Source organism: Anomaloglossus baeobatrachus, chromosome 1 (genome assembly GCF_048569485.1).
Source record: "Anomaloglossus baeobatrachus isolate aAnoBae1 chromosome 1, aAnoBae1.hap1, whole genome shotgun sequence".
NCBI classification, from domain to species: domain Eukaryota; kingdom Metazoa; phylum Chordata; class Amphibia; order Anura; family Aromobatidae; genus Anomaloglossus; species Anomaloglossus baeobatrachus.
Genome location: NC_134353.1, coordinates 393,644,036 through 393,664,135, shown reverse-complemented (window position 1 = coordinate 393,664,135; position 20,100 = coordinate 393,644,036). Strand labels below are relative to the sequence as shown.

The following is a 20,100-nucleotide window of genomic DNA, read 5'->3' as shown; positions in this document are numbered from 1 at the left end:
GTCACTTATCCTGCAAAAAAACAATCCCTCGTATGGCAAGATTGACGGAAAAAAAAAAAAAAAAAAGTTATGGCTCTCAGAAGAAGTGAAGCAAAAATAAACGAAAACGAAAAAACGCCAGGGGGTTAATGGATACAGAGAACCTGTCACCAGGTTTTTGCCACCTAATCTGAAAGCAGCATAATATAGGGGCAGAGATCCTGATTCCAGTGATGTCACTTATTGGGGCTCTTTGTGTAGTTTTGATTTAAATCAGCGATTAAACAGCAGATCATTCGAGGTCTACTTTGTGTGCTGCCAGGTAGTCCAGCACATTCATGAGCTCTGTAGAACTACTAGATCTGCAGCAGAGAAAACATTGATTTTATCAAAATAACAGCAAACAGCTCAGTAAGAGACACATAGCTGGGATCAGGGTCTCTATCTATATTATGGTGCTCTCAAATGGTGGAGCAAAAACCTGGTGACTGATTCCCTTTAAAAAGATCCAGAGGGTTTTTTTCCACCATATTTAATTTATTTTCCAATACATTTGAGAAAGGTTTTTGTATTTTGAGCTAATTTCGTTGAAGGAATACAAGTGTAAATAAGTCTCGTCACTAAATTATTTGTAAATCCATTTAGAGACTAATTAGCAAAGCACCAAACGTGTGGGTTTATCAGTTTTACACAAACAAAAAGGCTAAATAAAATACATGGTATAAGAAAAAAAAAAAAGAATCCTTGGAATTTTAAAGATAGTCAGCGTTACCAGCAGACACTAAACAGCTCCCAAGTCAGGGAACACATGGGACCTACCTGCAGGCATGCACAGGAAGATCCTTGGTGTAGTAGGTGTCTTCTTCATCTTCCTCAAAGTTCAGCTCGCCCAACAATTGACTTGTTTTGCCCATGCCATCGTCCATGGTGCCATTTTGTAATATGCCATCTGGGCCATTAACCTACAAGAAATGTGGACATATTGAGAAATAGAAGGTCTTTGTGTTACTATGCACCTGTCTTATTACATGACTCACAGAGAGCAGATATCGTACAGAAGTTGTAAACATTTAGTAGCTGTAGATCCCTCCACCAACAGTTATCTTGCTGAAGAACCTGCCATCAGATTTGGTGACTATAAGCGGTGGCTACCACCACTAAGCTCTTATATACAGTTTTCTAGGATACTGTATATAAGAGACGAGGCCGCTTTGTATAATGTAAAAATCACCGTTATTATACTCACCTGGGGGACAGTCCAGTCCGATGGGTGTCACTGCTCTACAGTCCGGTGCCTCCTCTCCGTGTCTATCGCCGTCCTCCTACCCAGCCCAGTGTGGATGAGGCGTCTACGTCACTCACACAGGCCGGCACTGCGGTCCTTTGCAGGCGTACTGTGATCTGTCCTGCTGAGGGCAGATCAAAGTACTATAATGTGCAGGCGCGAGGAAAGTTCAAAGGCCGCTCATGCATGCGCACTGCAATACTTTCATCTGCCCTTATCAGGGCAGATCAAAGTACGCCTGCAAAGGAGCTCAATGCCGCCAAGTGTGCAGGACGTAGGACACGTCCTGCACACGGGCCTCAGAAGAAGGATGACTGTTCGCTGCAGAGAGTATTATAAAGGTGTTTTTTACGTTCTACACAGCAGCCCAGGCACTTATATACAGTATTCTGGAATGCTGTATAAAAGGGCTGACTGGTTTACAGATCACAAGGACCTTTTCTTCGGTTCCCAGGCGTATTCCCAAGTGCTTGGCTGCTGCATACTGCCATAGTGCGAAAGGGAATCTGTCACCGGGTTTTTAACACCTAATCTAAGAGCAGCATAACGTGGGGCAGAGATCATGATTCCAGCAGTGTGTCACTTACTGAGCGGCCTAGTGTAAGCCTAAGTTCAAACAGGGCATCATTTGCTGCGTTTTTGAGGTCACAAAGATGCACCAAGATGCCTGCACTTCCTTCTCCCAGCAATGTCTAATATTTCTATTTTGCTGTCCCCACTGGGCATCTTTTGATGGCTGCATCTTGGCTGTGTTTTTGAAGATGCACCCAAGAGCATGTCAATTCTTTTTTCCAGTGGTTTTGAGCCCTTCCAGTCAATAGATTTGACTTAAACACATTGGGCAAAACGCGGTAAAAACAATGACAGCAAACAGCTCAGTAAGTGACACATTGCTGGAATCAGGGTCTCTGTTTCTACAGTATGTTGCTCTCAGATGGGGGACCTGGTGACAGATTAATAGGCTTACATTGTAAAATAGACTTCTGGCTCACACATTGCGGTGCAGTCACTGAGAAGAGGAGCTGGACTGTGAGCAGCGGTAGAGGAGTATATTAATACACACACTTATACACACAGTTCATGAATAAAAATGTTGAATGGGAGCGCTTCTTTAACCCACCATGATATCTGACAATGGTTTGTCATATGTTGGGTCACTCCATTTAATGCACTGATTTAAATCAGCCATCATGTGTTTCTAAAAGCTGCAAGTGGATCAAAGATCTGGCCATGGCGGTTAACCTATTAAATCTCCGATGACGTAAATTTACACGTGTCGGCAGGTGGGTGCGTCATTCCTATCATTACCTTCCTCTTAGGAGCGTAGGCTGTGGTTTCTGCCATACGGAGCAATGCTGATGCACCACAAGCTATTGCAGATTCTAGTCCTTTAAGAGTGGGGGAGGGGGAGGGCAAGGTTAAAAATATAACGGAACCCCCCCACAAGATCAAATCGCCCCTTTTTTCCCAATTGAAAATGAAATTAAAAAAACTAAGAAAAAAAAAAAAAAGAACCATTTGGTAATTGCTACATTTGTAAGAGTTCTATCAAAATATAGAATTAATCCAGCTCACAGACCCACAGAAGTCAATGAAGGCTACACACAAATGAATAGGGTGTCACAGCCAAGAAAAACAGAGTGCATGTCGTACCCTGAACTATTTATTTTGCAGATCAGCCATCTAAGTCATTGGAGGCAACAAAGAATATATAAATAAATAAAAATACGCATTACACACTGAGTCTATCCAAGTACAGGTTTTTTTTGGGCCGACAAAAGCAACCGTCCGACTGTAAAGAACCCAATGGACGCTTGTCTCCCTTCACTTGACTGGAGCTGTTACACCTCTCCCCACTATCGGACAGTCTGAGGCTATGTGCCACACTGCAGTTTTGTTTCTTCAGCAAAAAAAAATAAATAAATAAAAAACGCATCCTCTGGCAGAAAAATGCACCTTTGGCCAAATAACGCATCAAAAAATGCATGTCTTTTCAGTGTGTTTTTTCACTATATTCAATGGAAAAAAGCAGGGAAAAGGAGTGACATGCTGCTGCTTCTTTTGCAACCAAAACTGCAAGGAAAAAATAAGCTACGTGCGGACAGACTATCTGAATTTTCAGACTTTGCCGGGGAAGGACTGCATGCAGTTTAGGACAACAAAGTGCACCCAAGAACATGGCAACACCCCGTGAAAATACACGTGCGCACAGGGCCTTACTTTTCAAAAAAATTCTTAAATTTGACTTAAAAAGTTGTCTGTTTTTGTTCTCCTTTTATTCCCACTGCTCCGGAGCATGCAGGGGTTTTTTTTAATCTGCAATACAGTGCCAGAGATAATGGCCTTATTTAGTACATACAAAAATTAGTATACGTTCGAGAGCAGGTGGAAGAAAATAAGCGTAAGGGCTCATTCAGACCAGGGCTGTGGAGTCGGTAAGCCAAACCTTCGACTCCGACTCAGACTCCGACTCCTCAAATTCTCTTGCACCGACTCCGACTCCAGCTCCGACTCCGACTCCGACATATATTGCTTATAGTTAGGTGAAAAATTTATTGTAGTACATGAATATGTGTATGTGAACATCAGACATTTAATAATTTTTATGATACAATAATCAAGATATTTGGATAGAACATAAAATATATTTATTGGAATACAACTTTAGAACACAAAAAAACTGTAATAAATTGTAAATAAGTAATACACTATGTAATATACAGTAGATTACATATATATCTTGTGTGTGTATATACACTGTGTATATATATATATATATATATATATATATATATATATATATATATATATATATATATATATATATATATATATATATATATATTTATTACATATTTACAATTTATTAGTTTTTTGTGTTCTAAAGTTGTATTCCAATAAATATTTTATGTTCTATCCAAATATCTTGATTATTGTATCATAAAAACAATTAAATGTCTGATGTTCACATTGTACTACAATAAATTTTTCACTTAAATATACGCATTATACTAAATATTATTTAGTAAAATATTCAGCACATTCTGCATTGCACTCCTGTCCCCAATTTATTATATATTTTAGGAGTCGGAGTCGGTGCATTTTATACCGACTCCGCCAAAATGAGCTCCGACTCCGACTCCACGACTCCGACTCCACAGCCCTGATTCAGACGACTGTTCCGTCCTGTTCAGTTCCTGTTTTTTTGCGAACCGACTGACAGGACAATCTTTTCAATGTCTTTTGTGTAGGATCGGATGGCGCATAGAAGCACTTCTGTGTGCCATCAGGTCCTACAAAAAACACATCGGATGCCGCTTGTCTGTTCTGTTATTATGGAACATGTCCTATTATGGTCCGTAATAATGGACCGTGACTCAATACAAGTCAATGGGTCCGCATAATCCCCGAAAGCCGTACGGAAACTCCTCAGTTGTGTTCCCCTGCAGTGTGCGAGAAGCTGCGGGGATGACTAGCGCTGACGTCATGAGCCAAAAGAAGAATAATGTGGCTTCCTGGTATCAGCTATGTTGGCTGAGGCCCCACCTCTTCTGGTCACATGAATATTATTCAAAGAGCAATAGAAAGCAGGTTTAAATAGAGCACCAAACCACAGGAGTCCAGATGTTGTTAGTAAATCCCTTTTTCTTTATTCACACAGGTCTACGCGTTTCAGGGACATATCCGTCCCCTTCCTCAGGACAATGTACAGAGAATACTATCATAGTATTCTCTGTACATTGTCCTGAGGAAGGGGACGGATATGTCCCTGAAACGCGTAAACCTGTGTGAATAAAGAAAAATGATGGATTTACTAACAACATCTGGACTCCTGTGGTTTGGCGCAGTATTTAAACCTGCTTTCTATTGCTCTTTGAATGGTCTCTCCACCGCGGGACCGCTGCCTCTCACGCCATCACCTCGTTATGTACATGCTCAAAAGGGGTTGGGACTGGCACAACCGCATCAGGTGAGTGTTCCTGCCGACATTCACCCCTATGTGTTTTACCGGGTAAGACCCTATTTGCGCCTTATCTTTTCACAGCTTTCTCAGGTCACATGAATATGACATCAGCACAGGTCACAAAGTAAAATTATTCCATAATAGAATTAGCATAAGTAACAGGGGGAGGGGATAACTGAATACCCCCCCCAGCTATCAGATGATCCTCAGCTGCTGTCACTCAAGCAGCTGCCAATTTTATAAACTTTACTTTCTTGGATTTCCAAATCTAAACATCCGAGCTGACCACTAAAAGGTATGTATAGAATCAGTCCGACAGTGCAAGTATAGCACTGGCTTTAGGTTATATACAAAAATACTGGTGATTTAAGGGACTCTTATTTATAATCCATGTATTACTTGCGATTGTTTTACACCTGCCTTACCTGATTAAAAGGAATCTGTTAGCAGGTTTCTGCTACCTCATTGAGAGCAGCATGATGTAGGCAGAGATCCCGACTGCAACGATCCATCATTAAAATAACTGGGTGCAACTGTTCTGGCACAATCAGTTTTTAGACTTCGCAGTGCAGCAGAACTGAGAAAGCTGCCCTTGACCACACCAGGCTCAATGTACATTGTCTATAGACAGTGAGCTGTTCATCACTGGAGGGAGTGGAGTTGGACAAATTAAGTAAACCGGACACTGCGTGAAATGAAACACTTGAATTCTGTGTTTAAACACCTATAGCATGCTGTTCTAAGATTCCTTGACAAAAACCTGCTGACAGATTCCCTTTATGTATAGGATGAACCCCTAAGGGTTACCTAATAGGGTAGCCATCATTGAGTGGGGGCACGATATCGTTTCCTAGAGTACCAGCCTCCATGGTTAGGCAGAGAACAGTTTCTAAGGGCCTTACTATGTATATATTTATGGGTGGATGAATTGTCTTTGATAACGTACATTATTTCACCTCCCTGTAGTCTTATCCCCGATTTCAACTTTTTCCCTGGGGAGGAATTACTACTTGTTGGAATTTATAGGCATTATTTCTCTCTTTTTATTATTTTTGATTATTATTATTGATTTTTATTATGCTTTATTGGTTGTTCTTTACAATATGGGCTTATTTTAAATCAGATTACTAATAAAATATATTTTTTTAAAAAAACACTTTAATACTATATGCCCTACCATTCTACTACATGTTTAGTTGATGAATTAAGACACCAGGAATATTATGTTAATACACTGCTGGCCAAAAATATTGGCACCCCTGCAATTCTGTCAGAGAGTACTCAGTTTCTTCCTGAAAATGATTGCAATCACAAATTCTTTGGTATTATCATCATCTTCATTTAATTTGTCTTCAATGAAAAAAAAAAAAAATTGTCATAAAGCCAAACAGGATATAATTTCACACCAAACAAAGGGGGTGGACAAAAGTATTGGCACTGTTTGAAAAATCCTGTGATGCTTCTCTAATTTGTGTAATTAACAGCACCTGTAACTTACCTGTGGCACCTAACAGGTGTTGGCAATAACTAAATCACACTTGCAGCCAGTTGTCATGGATTAAAGTTGACTCAACCTCTGTCCTGTGTCCTTGTGTGTACCACATTGAGCATGGACAAAAGAAAGAAGACCAAAGAACTGTCTGAGGACTTGAGAATCCAAATTGTGAGGAAGCATGAGCAACCTCAAGGCTACAAGTCCATCTCCAAAGACCTGAAAGTTCCTGTGTCTACGGTGCGTAGTGTCATCAAGAAGTTTAAAGCCCATGGCACTGTGGCTAACCTCCCTAGATGTGGAAGGAAAAGAAAAATTGACGAGAGATTTCAACGCAAGATTGTGCGGATGGTGGATAAAGAACCTCGACTAACATCCAAACAAGTTCAAGCTGCCCTGTAGTCCGAGGGTACAACAGTGTCAACCCGTACTATCAGTCAGCGTCTGAATGAAAAGGGACTGTATGGTAGGATACCCAGGAAGACCCCACTTCTTACCCCGAGACATAAAAAATCCAGGCTGGAGTTTGCCAAAATTTACCTGAGAAAGCCTAAAACGTTTTGGAAGAATGTTCTCTGGTCAGATGAGACAAAAGTAGAGCTTTTTCGGAAAAGCCATCAACATAGAGTTTACAGGAAAAAAAAAAAAAAAAGGCATTCAAAGAAAAGAACACGGTCCCTACAGTCAAACATGGCGGAGGTTCCCTGATGTTTTGGGGTTGCTTTGCTGCCTCTGGCACTGGACTGCTTGACAGTGTTCATGGCATTATGAAGTCTGAAGACTACCAACAGATTTTGCAGCATAATGTAGGGCCCAGTGTGAGAAAGCTTGGTCTTCCTCAGAGGTCATGGGCCTTCCAGCAGGACAATGACCCAAAACACACTTCAAAAAGCACTAGAAAATGGTTTGATAGAAAACACTGGAGACTACTAAAGTGGCCAGCAATGAGTCCAGACCTGAATCCCATAGAACACCTGTGGAGAGATCTCAAAATGGCAGTTTGGAGAAGGCACCCTTCAAATCTCAGGGACCTGGAGCAGTTTGCCAAAGAAGAATGGTCTAAAATTCCAGTAGAGCATTGTAAGAAACTCATTGATGGTTACCGGAAGCGGTTCGCAGTTATTTTGGCTAAAGGTTGTGCAACAAAGTTTTAGGCCTTGTGCGCACTAGGCGTTTTTGCTGCGTTCTTAGCGGCGTTTTTACCGCGTTTTTGTGCTGAAAACGCAGTGACATTGCTGCCCCAGCAATGTCTATGAGTTTTCATTTTTGCTGTCCGCACACAGCGTTTTTTTGTAGCTGCGTTTTTGTGGTGACCACAAAAACGTAGCATGTCAATTATTTCTGCGTTTTTCACCCATTGAGTTCAATAAGATGTTAAAAAAAGCAATGAGAAACGCATATAGCTGCGTTTCTATGACTAAAAACGCAGCTATAAACGCAAGGGGTGGGTACTACAATGACGTGTACAGGAAGAGGATTTCTTCTGTTGGTAAACACAGAAGCGTGAATCCTCCCGGTACCGTCACCGCTGCCTCCACCTCCAGTCCTGTGCATGTCAGCTCCCGTGCGGCATCATGTCTGGGAGGGAGGTGGAGGCAGCGGCGAAAACAAAAGTGAACAGTAGAAAAAAAAAAAAGTCACCTGACACATCAGCTGATCGTAATTCTCGCGGTGTCGCCAGCTTTTTAGCGCCCGGCCGGCTTAACCTGTCAGCTGATCCTGCCGTCAGGAGACTTCATCAGCTGATTACCGGCAGCTCCTGCAGCGATGGGACAGGATCAGACTCATCCGATCGCTCCAGGAGCTGCCGGTAATCAGCACATGAGTATTTTTTTTTTTTTTGCACTGATGCTTCAGCTGATTGTGTAAACGGCATTTATACAATCAGCAGATGTGTGATGTGATTCACTTCCTTGATCCTGACATCTGATCGCTTTGCCTTCCAGCAAACCGATCAGATGATATTGGATCCGGATTGGACGGCGCGGGACCCTTGACCCAGGATTACTGCGGAGGGGGGCTCTTTATTTTAATAAAGATAGAGCCACTAATTGTGTTGTGTTTTATTTCTAATAAAAATATTTTTATGTGTTGTGTTTTTTCTTTTATCTTTACTAGAAATTCATGGTGGCCATGTCTAATATTGGCGTGACACCATGAATTTCGGGCTTAGCGCCAGCTGACAATACACAGCTAGCCCTAACTCCATTATTACCCAGCGAGCCACCATCACCAGGGCAGCTGGAAGATGGCGCTTCTATGAAAGCGCCATTTTCTGGGGCGGCTGCGGACTGCAATTCGCTGCGGGGGTGCACAGAAAGCATGGGCACCCTGCACTGTGGATTCCAATCCCCAGCTGCCTAGTTATACCTGGCTGGACTCAAAAATTGGGCGAAGCCTACGTCATTTTTATTTTTTAATTATTTCATGAAATTCATGAAATTAAAAAAAAAAAAAAAAAAAAAAAAATAATACTATTTTTGGTTCCCAGCCAGGTACAAATAAGCAGCTGGGGGCAGCCCGTACCTGCCTGCTGTACCTGGCTAGCATACAAAAATATAGCGAAGCCCATGTCTTTTTTTTTTTGGGGCAAAAAACTCGTGCATACAGTCCTGGATGGAGGATGCTGAGCCTTGTAGTTCTGCAGCTGCTGTCTGCTCTCCTGCATACATTAGGTCTGCAGCTATCTGCTCTCCTGCATACAATGAAGAAGGAAATGACATCAGACCTTTTTATTTTTATCATCAACAATCTTTAATGGCAATTGTTCACTGATTAAAAACGCAGTGAGCAAAAACGCACCAAAAAACGCACCAAAACGCGGTAAAAACACATGCGGTTTTTTTGCAGTGGGTGCATTTTTTAAGACAAAAACGCACAAAAACGCAGCGTGAAAAAACGCCTAGTGCGCACATACCCTTAGGTTAAGGGTGCCAATACTTTTGTCTGGCCCATTTTTGGAGTTGTGTGTGAAATGATCAGTGATTTGATTTTTGTTTCATTCTCTTTTGTGTTTTTTCATTGCAAGCAAAATAAATAAAGATAATAATACCAAAGAATTTGTGATTGCAATCATGTTCAAGAAGAAACTGAGTATTATCTGACAGAATTGCAGGGGTGCCAATACTTTTGGCCAGCACTGTATGAGCCTTCTATAAAAGTGAAGGACAAGACTTCTAGTACCAAAGCCAATAACGTCTGTATTTAACATTTCAGATTTGTTTTCCAAATTGAACACACCACAGCCTGGGGCTACACAGCGACATCGGTCACCCAAAGATGGCCATTTTCTGCTGCCACATCACTGCATAATGAAAGCCAATGGGGCCAGAAGAGAAAGCAACCAAAAAGTCTCAATAAACCATAGCCAGTTAGACTTCACTGTGATTAACTTTGTCACCGTACATTGTAGGTCACAACCCGATCCCTTTCTCTTGCATTATGCTGCAACGTAGCAACACCGTCTTAAGCCGCAAGGTCTGTGCCGTAGCGCAATTCGCTCTACAGCACAACCTAATAGGCAGCATGCAAAACCAGGGATAAGCCATAGGATTACGTGGAAGTGTTTTATATATTCGGTCTCAGAGAGAACAATGAATTCATATCTAGTGCATGACAGGTACTGATTAATACCTGGCCACAGAACTGGTTAAACTAGTAGAATATGTGCTCCATAAAAGAATGTGACACAGCTTCGTGTTACTGGGCTTCACAAGAAGCTCCAGCTCCGAGTCCTCATATTCTACCATGGAGTCACAGAAAGGCTCTGGTCTTAAGCCACTTCATACCAAAGTCAATTTTTTATTTTTGCCTTCTGTCTAAGTCAAATTGGTAATCTTCCATCGACATAGCCATATGACCAGTTCATTTCTTGAGAAATTATTTGAAGTTTTTAACCCCTTCACCCCGGCCACTAAAACACCCTTCTGACCGAGTCATATTTTACGATTCTGACCAGTGTCACTTTGGCCGGTTATGACTCGAACGCTTCAACGGATCCCGGTGATTCGGAGGTTGTTTATTCGAGACGTTTTGTACTTCATGATAGTTGGAAATTTAGACCACTTTTTTGCGTTTATTTCTGAAAATTTCGCAATTTTCAAACTTTGACATTTTATGCCTTAAAACCAGAGTCATGTCATACTAAATAACATTTCCCACATGTCTACATCAGCGCAATTTTTGAAACCTCTTTTTTTGGGAAGAAAGTTAGAAGGGTTAGAAATCTACCTCAAATAACCAAATTTTGGAAATTACACCCCTCTGGGAATTAATCTACGGATGTAGTGATTACTTAGTCTCTGGAAAACACCCATGGTGTCAAACGCTGCAGACCTGAAAATTGCAATGAAGCCCTTGTGCCCATTACATTGTAGTGCTGATTTATTGTGCCTAGCTCATGCTTCTGTAAACCTGCACCCTGTACATTTTAGTGGGCTCTCCTCACTACAACAATGGCACAGAAGTGGACGCCAACTGTGGTGCTCAGTAGTGAAGGGGCATTTGGATTGGGAGGGCAGATTTTACTAATATTTTTTTTTTTTTTTTTGAGGGGGAAGCCAAAGTGTTTGAGAGCTTTTGTGCTATCAGTAATGTAGAAGTATATTCCTGTTAGCTGATGAGTGACCTGAATGGGCACTTCTGTTTTTGTGGGTTGAGTTGAATGCTATTTGGTAGCAATAGACCATTAAGGTGCCAAAAAAAAAAAAAAAAAAAAAAAAAAAGATTAGAGACCAAAGAAACACTCCTAAAAACAGTTTATTACTTATCAAAAATATAATTATAAAAATTGTATAATTTTGCAATTGTCCACTACAGTTCAGAAGGGGTCATGTGAGGTGAGTGCAACACAAGGCAAACCAGCTAGTGAGTGGGTAGTGGGATATTTTGATATCAGCCGACAAACAGTCGAACTCTCTCAATAGTAGTAGCATGAATAGGCTAACAGAGGGCTGTTCCCTCCCTTCTTGCCTACCTACCAACGGAGGTGAACCATGCTGTTTTGGGTACCCCCCCGCTCATCGTCGACTGTCCCTGTTCTATCCCTCAAATCACTATAGTTGCCAAGATAGGCACCCGTCACCAAGGAAGAAATAATTAATGCCAATTCGTCTCAGGTCAGCATAGCTTATAAATGGTTTACATAAAAAAAAAAAAAAAAAAAAAAAAAAAAAGAAGAGATTGTGACCACTACGCGAGCATCCTGAATAGTTATATCCTAGGAACAGAGTGAGGCAAAATTCAGGTTAAAGGGAAGGTATTGCGGGTTTTTATTTTTGTATTAATAGTAGTGATTATGAAATCAAGTATTTTAATACAAAAATAAAATCACTGCTTATTTAGTTTTTATTTAATTGTAGTTTTACTGAAGATACTGGGGGCTGCCATGTTGCATTTGCTGTGTGACAACAGCTAGTCACCTCCTTTCTGGCAGCCCCTGTGTATAGAGAACAGGGGTCGGGATCCGACCCCATAGACTAACAGAGTAGGCGTCTGCTGTGACCTTAACGCGCCCCCTGGGCTGTCCAGATCACAGCAGAGGGAGGAGATCAGCGCCATCTGGAGTTTCCCCCGTCACCCGCCAGGATGGGCGAGTACCGGTACGCAGCGTCGGACTGACTACCGGAGTAACCTCCAGTAGTGCCAGGCCTGGATTCAGGTACCTGCATTGCACTCCGGAGCTCTCACCTGAGCTCCGGCGTGCAGCCTGAACTGTACCGCAAGCGCCGAGTGATTGATTCACGGCGATTTCGGTGCAGTTCATGACAGCGGCAGACATCCCGGGCTGATCTCCGGTACTCTCACCTGAACTCCGGAGATCAGCCCGGCCTGTCTGCAGCTGTTATGAACTACACCGCAATCGCCGGGGAATCAATCACTCGGCGCTCGAAGTACAGTCCTGCAACCTCTGAGATCAGTCCAGGCTGCAGGTGAGCGCTCCGTAGCAAGTCCGAAGCTACCGGTACGCTACTCCCCCGCCGCCGTCGCTGCTCCCGAGTCCCCACAGCTTCGCCACCGCTGGTGCCACCGCCGCTCCCCCACTTGTGTGTGCTCACCCCTGGTCTCTCCTCCTAGCAACTCAGTGGTGCAGCGTGGTATACTGTATATCTCCCTGCTTGTGTCAGTCTGCAGAGTGTTGCTCCTCTTGACACATACACAGGAATAGCCTGCAGAGCGTCGCTCTTGAAACATGATACAGGAGGAGCGACACTCTGCAAGCTATATATCCCTATGTACGTGTGGTTTCCACTCACTGACAGCAAGCACAGATGATGGGGAATGTTTCCACTTATTCTTTTGGAAACACCCAGATTGAGAGTGGGGGTGTGACATCACACTCAGAGCAGACTCCGCCCACTTTACTGCAGCTGTAATGTGAGCTATTTCTACAGTAGGATTTCTGTAGGATTTCAGCAGCTGCTCCCCCTAGTGTTTAAGAGTGAAAAATATCAAAACTTAAATTTTTTTTTTAATATTTTTCTCAATTAAAAAAAATAATATGAACACATAACATTAAAACATTAATACTTTATATTTTTACAGTTCTTGAAAAAAAAATTCTGACGACACCTTCCCTTTAAAGCACTGCAATCAGTACCACCCAACTGAAGGCCTAAATGAATAAATAGATAAAGATCCCAGCAAGGGATAACTTATCTGCTGGGATTGTACAGAGCAGATCCCCAATGTGTTTCCCCCCCTTTTTACTCAGGGACCAGGGGAAATTCAGTGGATTTAATGACTGATCCATACAGCAAGGAGGCCATCTTACTTATTGCTCTTGTGACCAATAAGGCAATATCAGTGGTCCAATATGTGATCAGCAGGTCCGCAGTGCAGTGCTGGGCACCTTGCCTTCAGGGATATACACTCCCCCACAAGTACTGGTCACCTGGAGAGTGGAGCGGGCTATGACATTTTTGGTACAGAACATTTTGGATCGGGTCACATTTAGCCTGTGCTCTATGTTGTTTGCTTACATCAGGGTTTCCATCTACATCGCCAAAATACGTGATTCAGGTGAAACCAAAAACGGATCCATTCACTAATGAGGCAGCAGACTGTTTTCCAAGCTGAGGACACTCGCTTCTCCACAGCATAAATTAAAAATGCTGCATCTAGGGAAGCCGCGCTTCCGGTCAGTTTACGCTGCGGAGAAAAGAAGCACAGTGGGCATCGAATTTCTATCAATCCATCCACTGTGATTGTACCGCAAAACGCAGAGGTTTGGACACAGCGAAAAAAGGTGCAAGCGCTCAGCCTAGAGTGCAGGATCAATATCAGCCGTGCAGTACTCCGATCTTTTACAGACAGAATGAACTAATCAATAGCAGTAGAAGAACTGGCTTTATTTTTTTTTTTTTTTTTAAGTCATTCACCTCGCAGTATACGTGATCAGAGGAATAAAGCCGCCTAGTCAGTATGATTACAGCGATACCAGATTTATATCTTTTTTTGGTTTGGCGACTATCATACTAAAAAACAATTTATTACAAAACAAAGAATTTTTGCATCACCGGATTTTGAAGGCTATAGTTTTTCTATTTTTCTGCCGACAGTCATGTGAGTGCTTGTTTTTGAAGGATGAGTTGGAGTTGCAGTCAGACACGCCCCAACGCTGAGTGACAGCTGTCTCACTACAACCAATCACAGCCGCTGGTGGGCGGGTCTATATTGTGCAGTACAATAAATTTAAAAAAAAAAAAAAAAAAAAAAAAATAACCGGTCTCCCCCAATTTTAATACCAGCCAAAGTAAAGCCATACGGCTGAAGGCTGGTATTCTCAGGATTGGAAGCCCCACGTTATGGGGAGCGCCCCAGCCTAAAAATATCAGCCAGCAGCCACCCGGAATTGCTGCATCCATTAGATGAGACAGTCCCGGGACTCTACCCGAATCATCCTGAATTGCCCTGGTGCGGTGGCAATCGGGGTAATAAGGAGTTAATGGCAGCCCATAGCTACCACTAAGTCCTAGGTTAATCATGGCAGGCGTCTATGAGACACCCCCAATGATTAACCTGTAAGTGAAAGTAAATAAACACATACACCCGAAAAAATCCTTTATTTGAAATAAAAAAGAAAAAACAAAAACAAAAAACAGCCTCTTTCACCACTTTATTAAAATCCCCAAATACCCCTCCAGGTCCTGCGTAATCCACACGAGGTACCACGACGCATCCAGCTCTGCTACATGAAGCTGATAGGAGCGGCCGTAGAACACCACCGCTCTGTGAGCTCCATGCAGCAACTGAAGTGAGTCGCGTGTGTGCAGTGAGGATGGGGGCGGTAGTGCCTGCGTGTGTGCAGTGAGGATGGGGGCGGTAGTGCCTGCGTGTGTGCAGTGAGGATGGGGGCTGTAGTGCCTGCGTGTGTGCAGTGAGGATGGGGGCTGTAGTGCCTGCGTGTGTGCAGTGAGGATGGGGGCTGTAGTGCCTGCGTGTGTGCAGTGAGGATGGGGGCTGTAGTGCCTGCGTGTGTGCAGTGAGGATGGGGGCTGTAGTGCCTGCGTGTGTGCAGTGAGGATGGGGGCTGTAGTGCCTGCGTGTGTGCAGTGAGGATGGGGGCTGTAGTGCCTGCGTGTGTGCAGTGAGGATGGGGGCGGTAGTGCCTGCATGTGTGCAGTGATGATGGGGGCGGTAGTGCCTGCATGTGTGCAGTGATGATGGGGGCGGTAGTGCCGGGGTGTGTGGTGATGATGGGGGCGGTAGTGCCGGGGTGTGTGGTGATGATGGGTGCTGTAGTCTCCCCCTCTCTGTCTCGTTCAGTTCACCTCACTCCCGATCACATGACTCCAATTCCCACCCACAATTTCAAGTAACAGGATCCTGTAAAATAACACCTGCGTTTGCATCTTTGGAAAAATAGGAACCGCTTTTGCAACAAAAAAAAACACGTAGTGAGAAAGTAGCCTAAACCGGAGGTAGTCATTACGACCTCGGGTCACCATAACAACGATTAGGTCCTTGCAATTACATCGCAGGGGTCCGGATCAGAGGTAAGCAGGAGCGCGATCCCTCTCCTAATCCCCTAAGTGTTATGATCAGTAATGATCGCAGCAATTAGGGGGTTAACCAGCCAGGGTCAGCGCAATCACCATCCCTGGCTGCAGGGGCAGAGACCCGGCTGTCGGGTAAGCAGAGTCACCAGCCACAAACGCGCGTGCACAGCCCCCGCGATTTTTGGGACGGGTACGTCCCTGGTCATTAAGTCACGTAAAAATAGGACGTACCCATACGCCCCGCGGTCATGAAGGGGTTAAAGACATCACTCACTTAATGCAATTGCTGGAAGGGTGTGGGGGGGGTGAAAACTAAAATAAAAAAAAAAAAAAAAAAAACACAAGTACAAGTAGTGATATGGTGAGAAATACGTAATTACTTACCGGTAATGTGTTTTTTCTAAACCCATGACAGCACCACGAGAGAGAGGATCCGCCCTTCAAGGACAGGAAACCTCCAGAATAAAAAGGGGCGGCACCTCTCCCCACATCAGTTGGTTACAGAGCATGAAAGGACCTCAGGAAGAAACAATGTTATAACATAGCCAGCACCAACATGAACCATGTGTAGCTAAAATACTGCCAAATTATCCACATGCAGGGAGGGAATATAAGGGTGCTGTCATGGGTTTAGAAAAAACACATTACCGGTAAGTAATTACGTATTTTTCCAGCAGCCATGACAGCATCACGAGAGAATTACAGAGAACAAGGAATATTCTAAGGGGGGGGAACTACAGATTACAGAACCGATCTCCCCAGGTGAGGTCAGTAAGGATAAGGCCAACCTATAGTGCTTATAGCAAGTGGAAAGTGAAGACCATGTGGCCCTGTGGCGTACAAGCTGCTCAACGGTGACATACGATCTTGCAGCCCAGGTGACGTCATTGCCCTTGTGTAGTGAGCTTCAGACTTGCAGGCACATACCTACCACGAGCCGAGTAGGCGAAGAATTGGCTTCTCTGATCCACCCACCAAGTGGATTTAGAAGTGTAGAGCTCTCAGCTATTACCCTGAAAGAAAACAAACCGGACCAGCCTCTTCTGCATACAAATATTCCATAAGGTAACTGCTAACGTCCAGGCAATGCCCCCTCCACGTCCTGATCTTTTGGACTAACAAAAAAAGGATGGAATTCCCATCCCAATTGAGTTATGAAAATCATGAATTACGATCAGGCGGCAAGGAGGGGCAGGTTTCAGGATACCAGATCCATGAAGCTGAGTAACGGTGGAACTAAGAAAGGGCCGAGATGTCACTAACCCTACTTGCTGATGTGAAGGTGTCAGGAAGTTGGTTTCAGGGATGGATTATTTAAGCAACATGGACCGTAAAGAAGCAAGGGGGCTTCGTCAGGGCCGATAGGACGAGATTAAGATCCTATGGAAGCAAAGCTAGATTGCTCATAGGGCTAGACCATATCCTAATGAATCGGGAATCCAGTGGTCTCCCGTCAGGACAAAATTGTACCAGGTTGCAAGAGCCGATATTAGAACTCTCTGTGTACGTACTGACCGACAGTGTGAACCCCTTCTGGAAGCACTCTAAGAGTACCATAACTGGTGTCGGTACAACTGGGTTCGCCCATGGGAGACAAGAATTTTGTCCAGGCTTTTTTTCTTCTTTTTCTTTTTGTAACCGGCTTACTACTCTGTATAAGAGTAGGGACTAGGACAAGAGAGAACTCTCTGATTCACAAGGTGACCTGTCAAAAAACCATGCCGTAAGATGCAATATGCCTGACAAGGGGTGAAGATCTGGACCCTGAGTGAGAAGGTCTGGTAGTTTCAATAGGACCCCTGGCCGGGAGAACGACTATGTATCAGGCAATAGACTCATGGTGTGTCTGGCCAAAAAAAAAAAAAATGGGGCTATCAGGATCATTACTGCCCTGTCCCCCCTGGAGTTTTTCTTCAAAACGGGTGAAAAGGCCATGAGTGGAAAGTATATCAAGGCTGAAGCTCCATTGGAACAGCAGGGCGTCCACCGCAGGAGGTTGATCCCTTGGAGTTAGCGAATAGAACCAGTGAACCATTTTGCAGGACACAAGAGGCCTATTATCGGAACACACGTAACGGAATCTAATTGAAAATGGACTGACTTAAAACCCATTCCCAGTCTCAACTCGCTGCAGCTGAAAAAGTCCGCCGAACAGATTGCTTTTCCCCATACAGAACCGGAGAGGGATGATAGAAACACCCTGTTAAATAAAATTCTGCCTGCCATATCCATGAGCACTCTGGACCAACATGCCTCCAGTGGATGAGGCATAGTATCCTCGCCTGATTTAAGAGGATTTTAACCGGACGACCAGTCAGTTAGGGCAGGGACCGGCCCACTGCTCCTTCTACAGCCAGCACGTTCTGGCAAGTTTGAGAAAAAACATGGGATTCACTTCCAGACCACACTCCTCGGACTGGGTGACCGTGAAGGTGAGCTCACCTTGTGCAGACTGGCGTCGGTAGTAAGTACCTTAGGTTCTCAGGGCAACCGAAGCATGTTTCTTTAGCACATTTGTTAACCAGCAATGCAGGGATTCGACTGTGCCGGAGTGTAATGCATTTGTTCAAATGATCCCCGACAATTGCTAGATACTGCAAGATGTCCCACTAAAGGTTATTCTGGTTCACGCCTGGTCCCATCAAACTGCCGCAATGGTGGATGTAAGGGAACCCTGCAGGGACATAGCTCTTGCGAGAGACAACCCTGGGGCCTCTGGTGCCTGACCCATGAGTACCAGAAGATTCTCCAGCAAGGAGTCCGGAAGATGAAACACCAGAGCCTCTGAATCTAAGCGAGTCCTAGAAAAGTTTGGACCTTCCCTGGACGCCATCCTGATTTTTCCCAGTTGAGGAGCCTTTCCTGTGTCGGCAGGAAAGAACCCCTTGTTGGAATCTGTTAAGAAAGTAATGATAAATGAACAATGGAGGGAAATGCAATTTAAGCTAGTACACAACGCAACATACGCCTTTAGGCCCTGTGCGCACTTACCGGATTTTGCCGCGGATTTTTCGCGGATTTGCTGCATCTTTCGCTGCAGAAAATGTTCATAACATCTCTGCAGTGAATCACCAGCAAATCCTATGGAGAAAAAAAATCCTGTGCGCACTGGGCGGAATTTGACAGCTGCATGTTTTGCTGCGGGAATCCCGCAGCAAAAACAAGTGCATGTCACTTTTCCGCACATCGCTGCGGGATTTCACTCCATTGACTCCAATGTAATCGTGAAATCCCGCAGGGAATAACGCAGGCAGCAAATTCTGTGCGGTTCACTGCGTTTTCCTGCGTTATTCCCTGCGGTATTTCGCGGTTTACCTCCGGTAATGTACATCGCTTGTCTGCGGTTTGCAGGGAAGTGATGTCATTACAGGAAGAGGAAGCGGAGCAGAGAGTAAACACAAACACATCACACACACACAGACATAGAACACAGACACAGACACATAGAACACACATAGAAAGAAAACGGAAATATAGAAAACAAAGAACGTGGGCTCCGCTGCATATTTACCGTCCAGCCGAGGTAAGCACACAGCGGCGGCCCGGTATCCTCAGGCTGGGGAGGGAGAGGGGCAGGGGTAATGTCCCCCGCCTCACTCCCCCTCCCGCAGCCGAGAATATCAGCCGCAGCTGCCCCGGCACTGTCGCATGCATTATGCGGCAGCACCGGGAGTGTCCTCGGCTCTTCCTGCCGCCGTGTAGCAGTGGCGGTCAGGGTAATATAACAAGGGGTTAATGGTGGTGGATCACCGCCATTAACCCCAGGCTTGATCATGGCAGCGTCTATGTGACAGCTGACATGATCAACCCGTAAGTAAAGTGAATAAAACACAGACACCGAAAAATCCTTTATTTTAAATAAAACCAACAAGCCTCGTTCACCATTTTATTAACCCCTCCCGCAACAAAACTCCGGCGTAATCCACAGCTCCGGCGTCCTGCACTGCTTCCATCCAGCCGCGACTGTCACAGACACAGCGCTGAATGCAGCAGACAGCAGAGGTAATTACCGGTCATTTCCCACGGCCGGTAATGTGAACTCACTGCCGACCGTAGGAAATGCAGCGATCTGTCCTCTATCTATCTGTCTATCATCTATCTATCTCTCTATCTATTCTTCTGTCTCTTTATCTATCTATCTACGATCTCAGAATTAAATGACTTTTTTTTTTTCAATGTGCTTTATTGCATTGAATGCAATAAAGCACATCCCAACCCGCATGCGGCAAAACCGCGGCAATACCGCGAATAATACCGCGAATAATACCGCAGCAAACCGCATGCGGTTTTCGGGTGCGGTTTCCCGCGGTTTTTTACCGCGGGTGCGGTAATCTTTGAGAGCATGCGGAATTTTCTCAAGAAAATTCCATTTCCCAGTGCG

The 20,100-nt window shown here is 44.2% G+C and overlaps 1 protein-coding gene across 1 annotated transcript in view; it reads right to left on the bottom strand.

Moving 5' to 3' along the window:
- Positions 1-20,100, bottom strand: part of UPF1 (UPF1 RNA helicase and ATPase) — a 184,872-nt gene that overhangs the window by 149,652 nt on the left and 15,120 nt on the right. Inside the window, exon 2 of the mRNA XM_075352561.1 lies at positions 799-941. Within this exon, the coding sequence (XP_075208676.1) occupies positions 799-941 (143 nt within the window). The remainder of the gene's footprint in view (positions 1-798; positions 942-20,100) is intronic.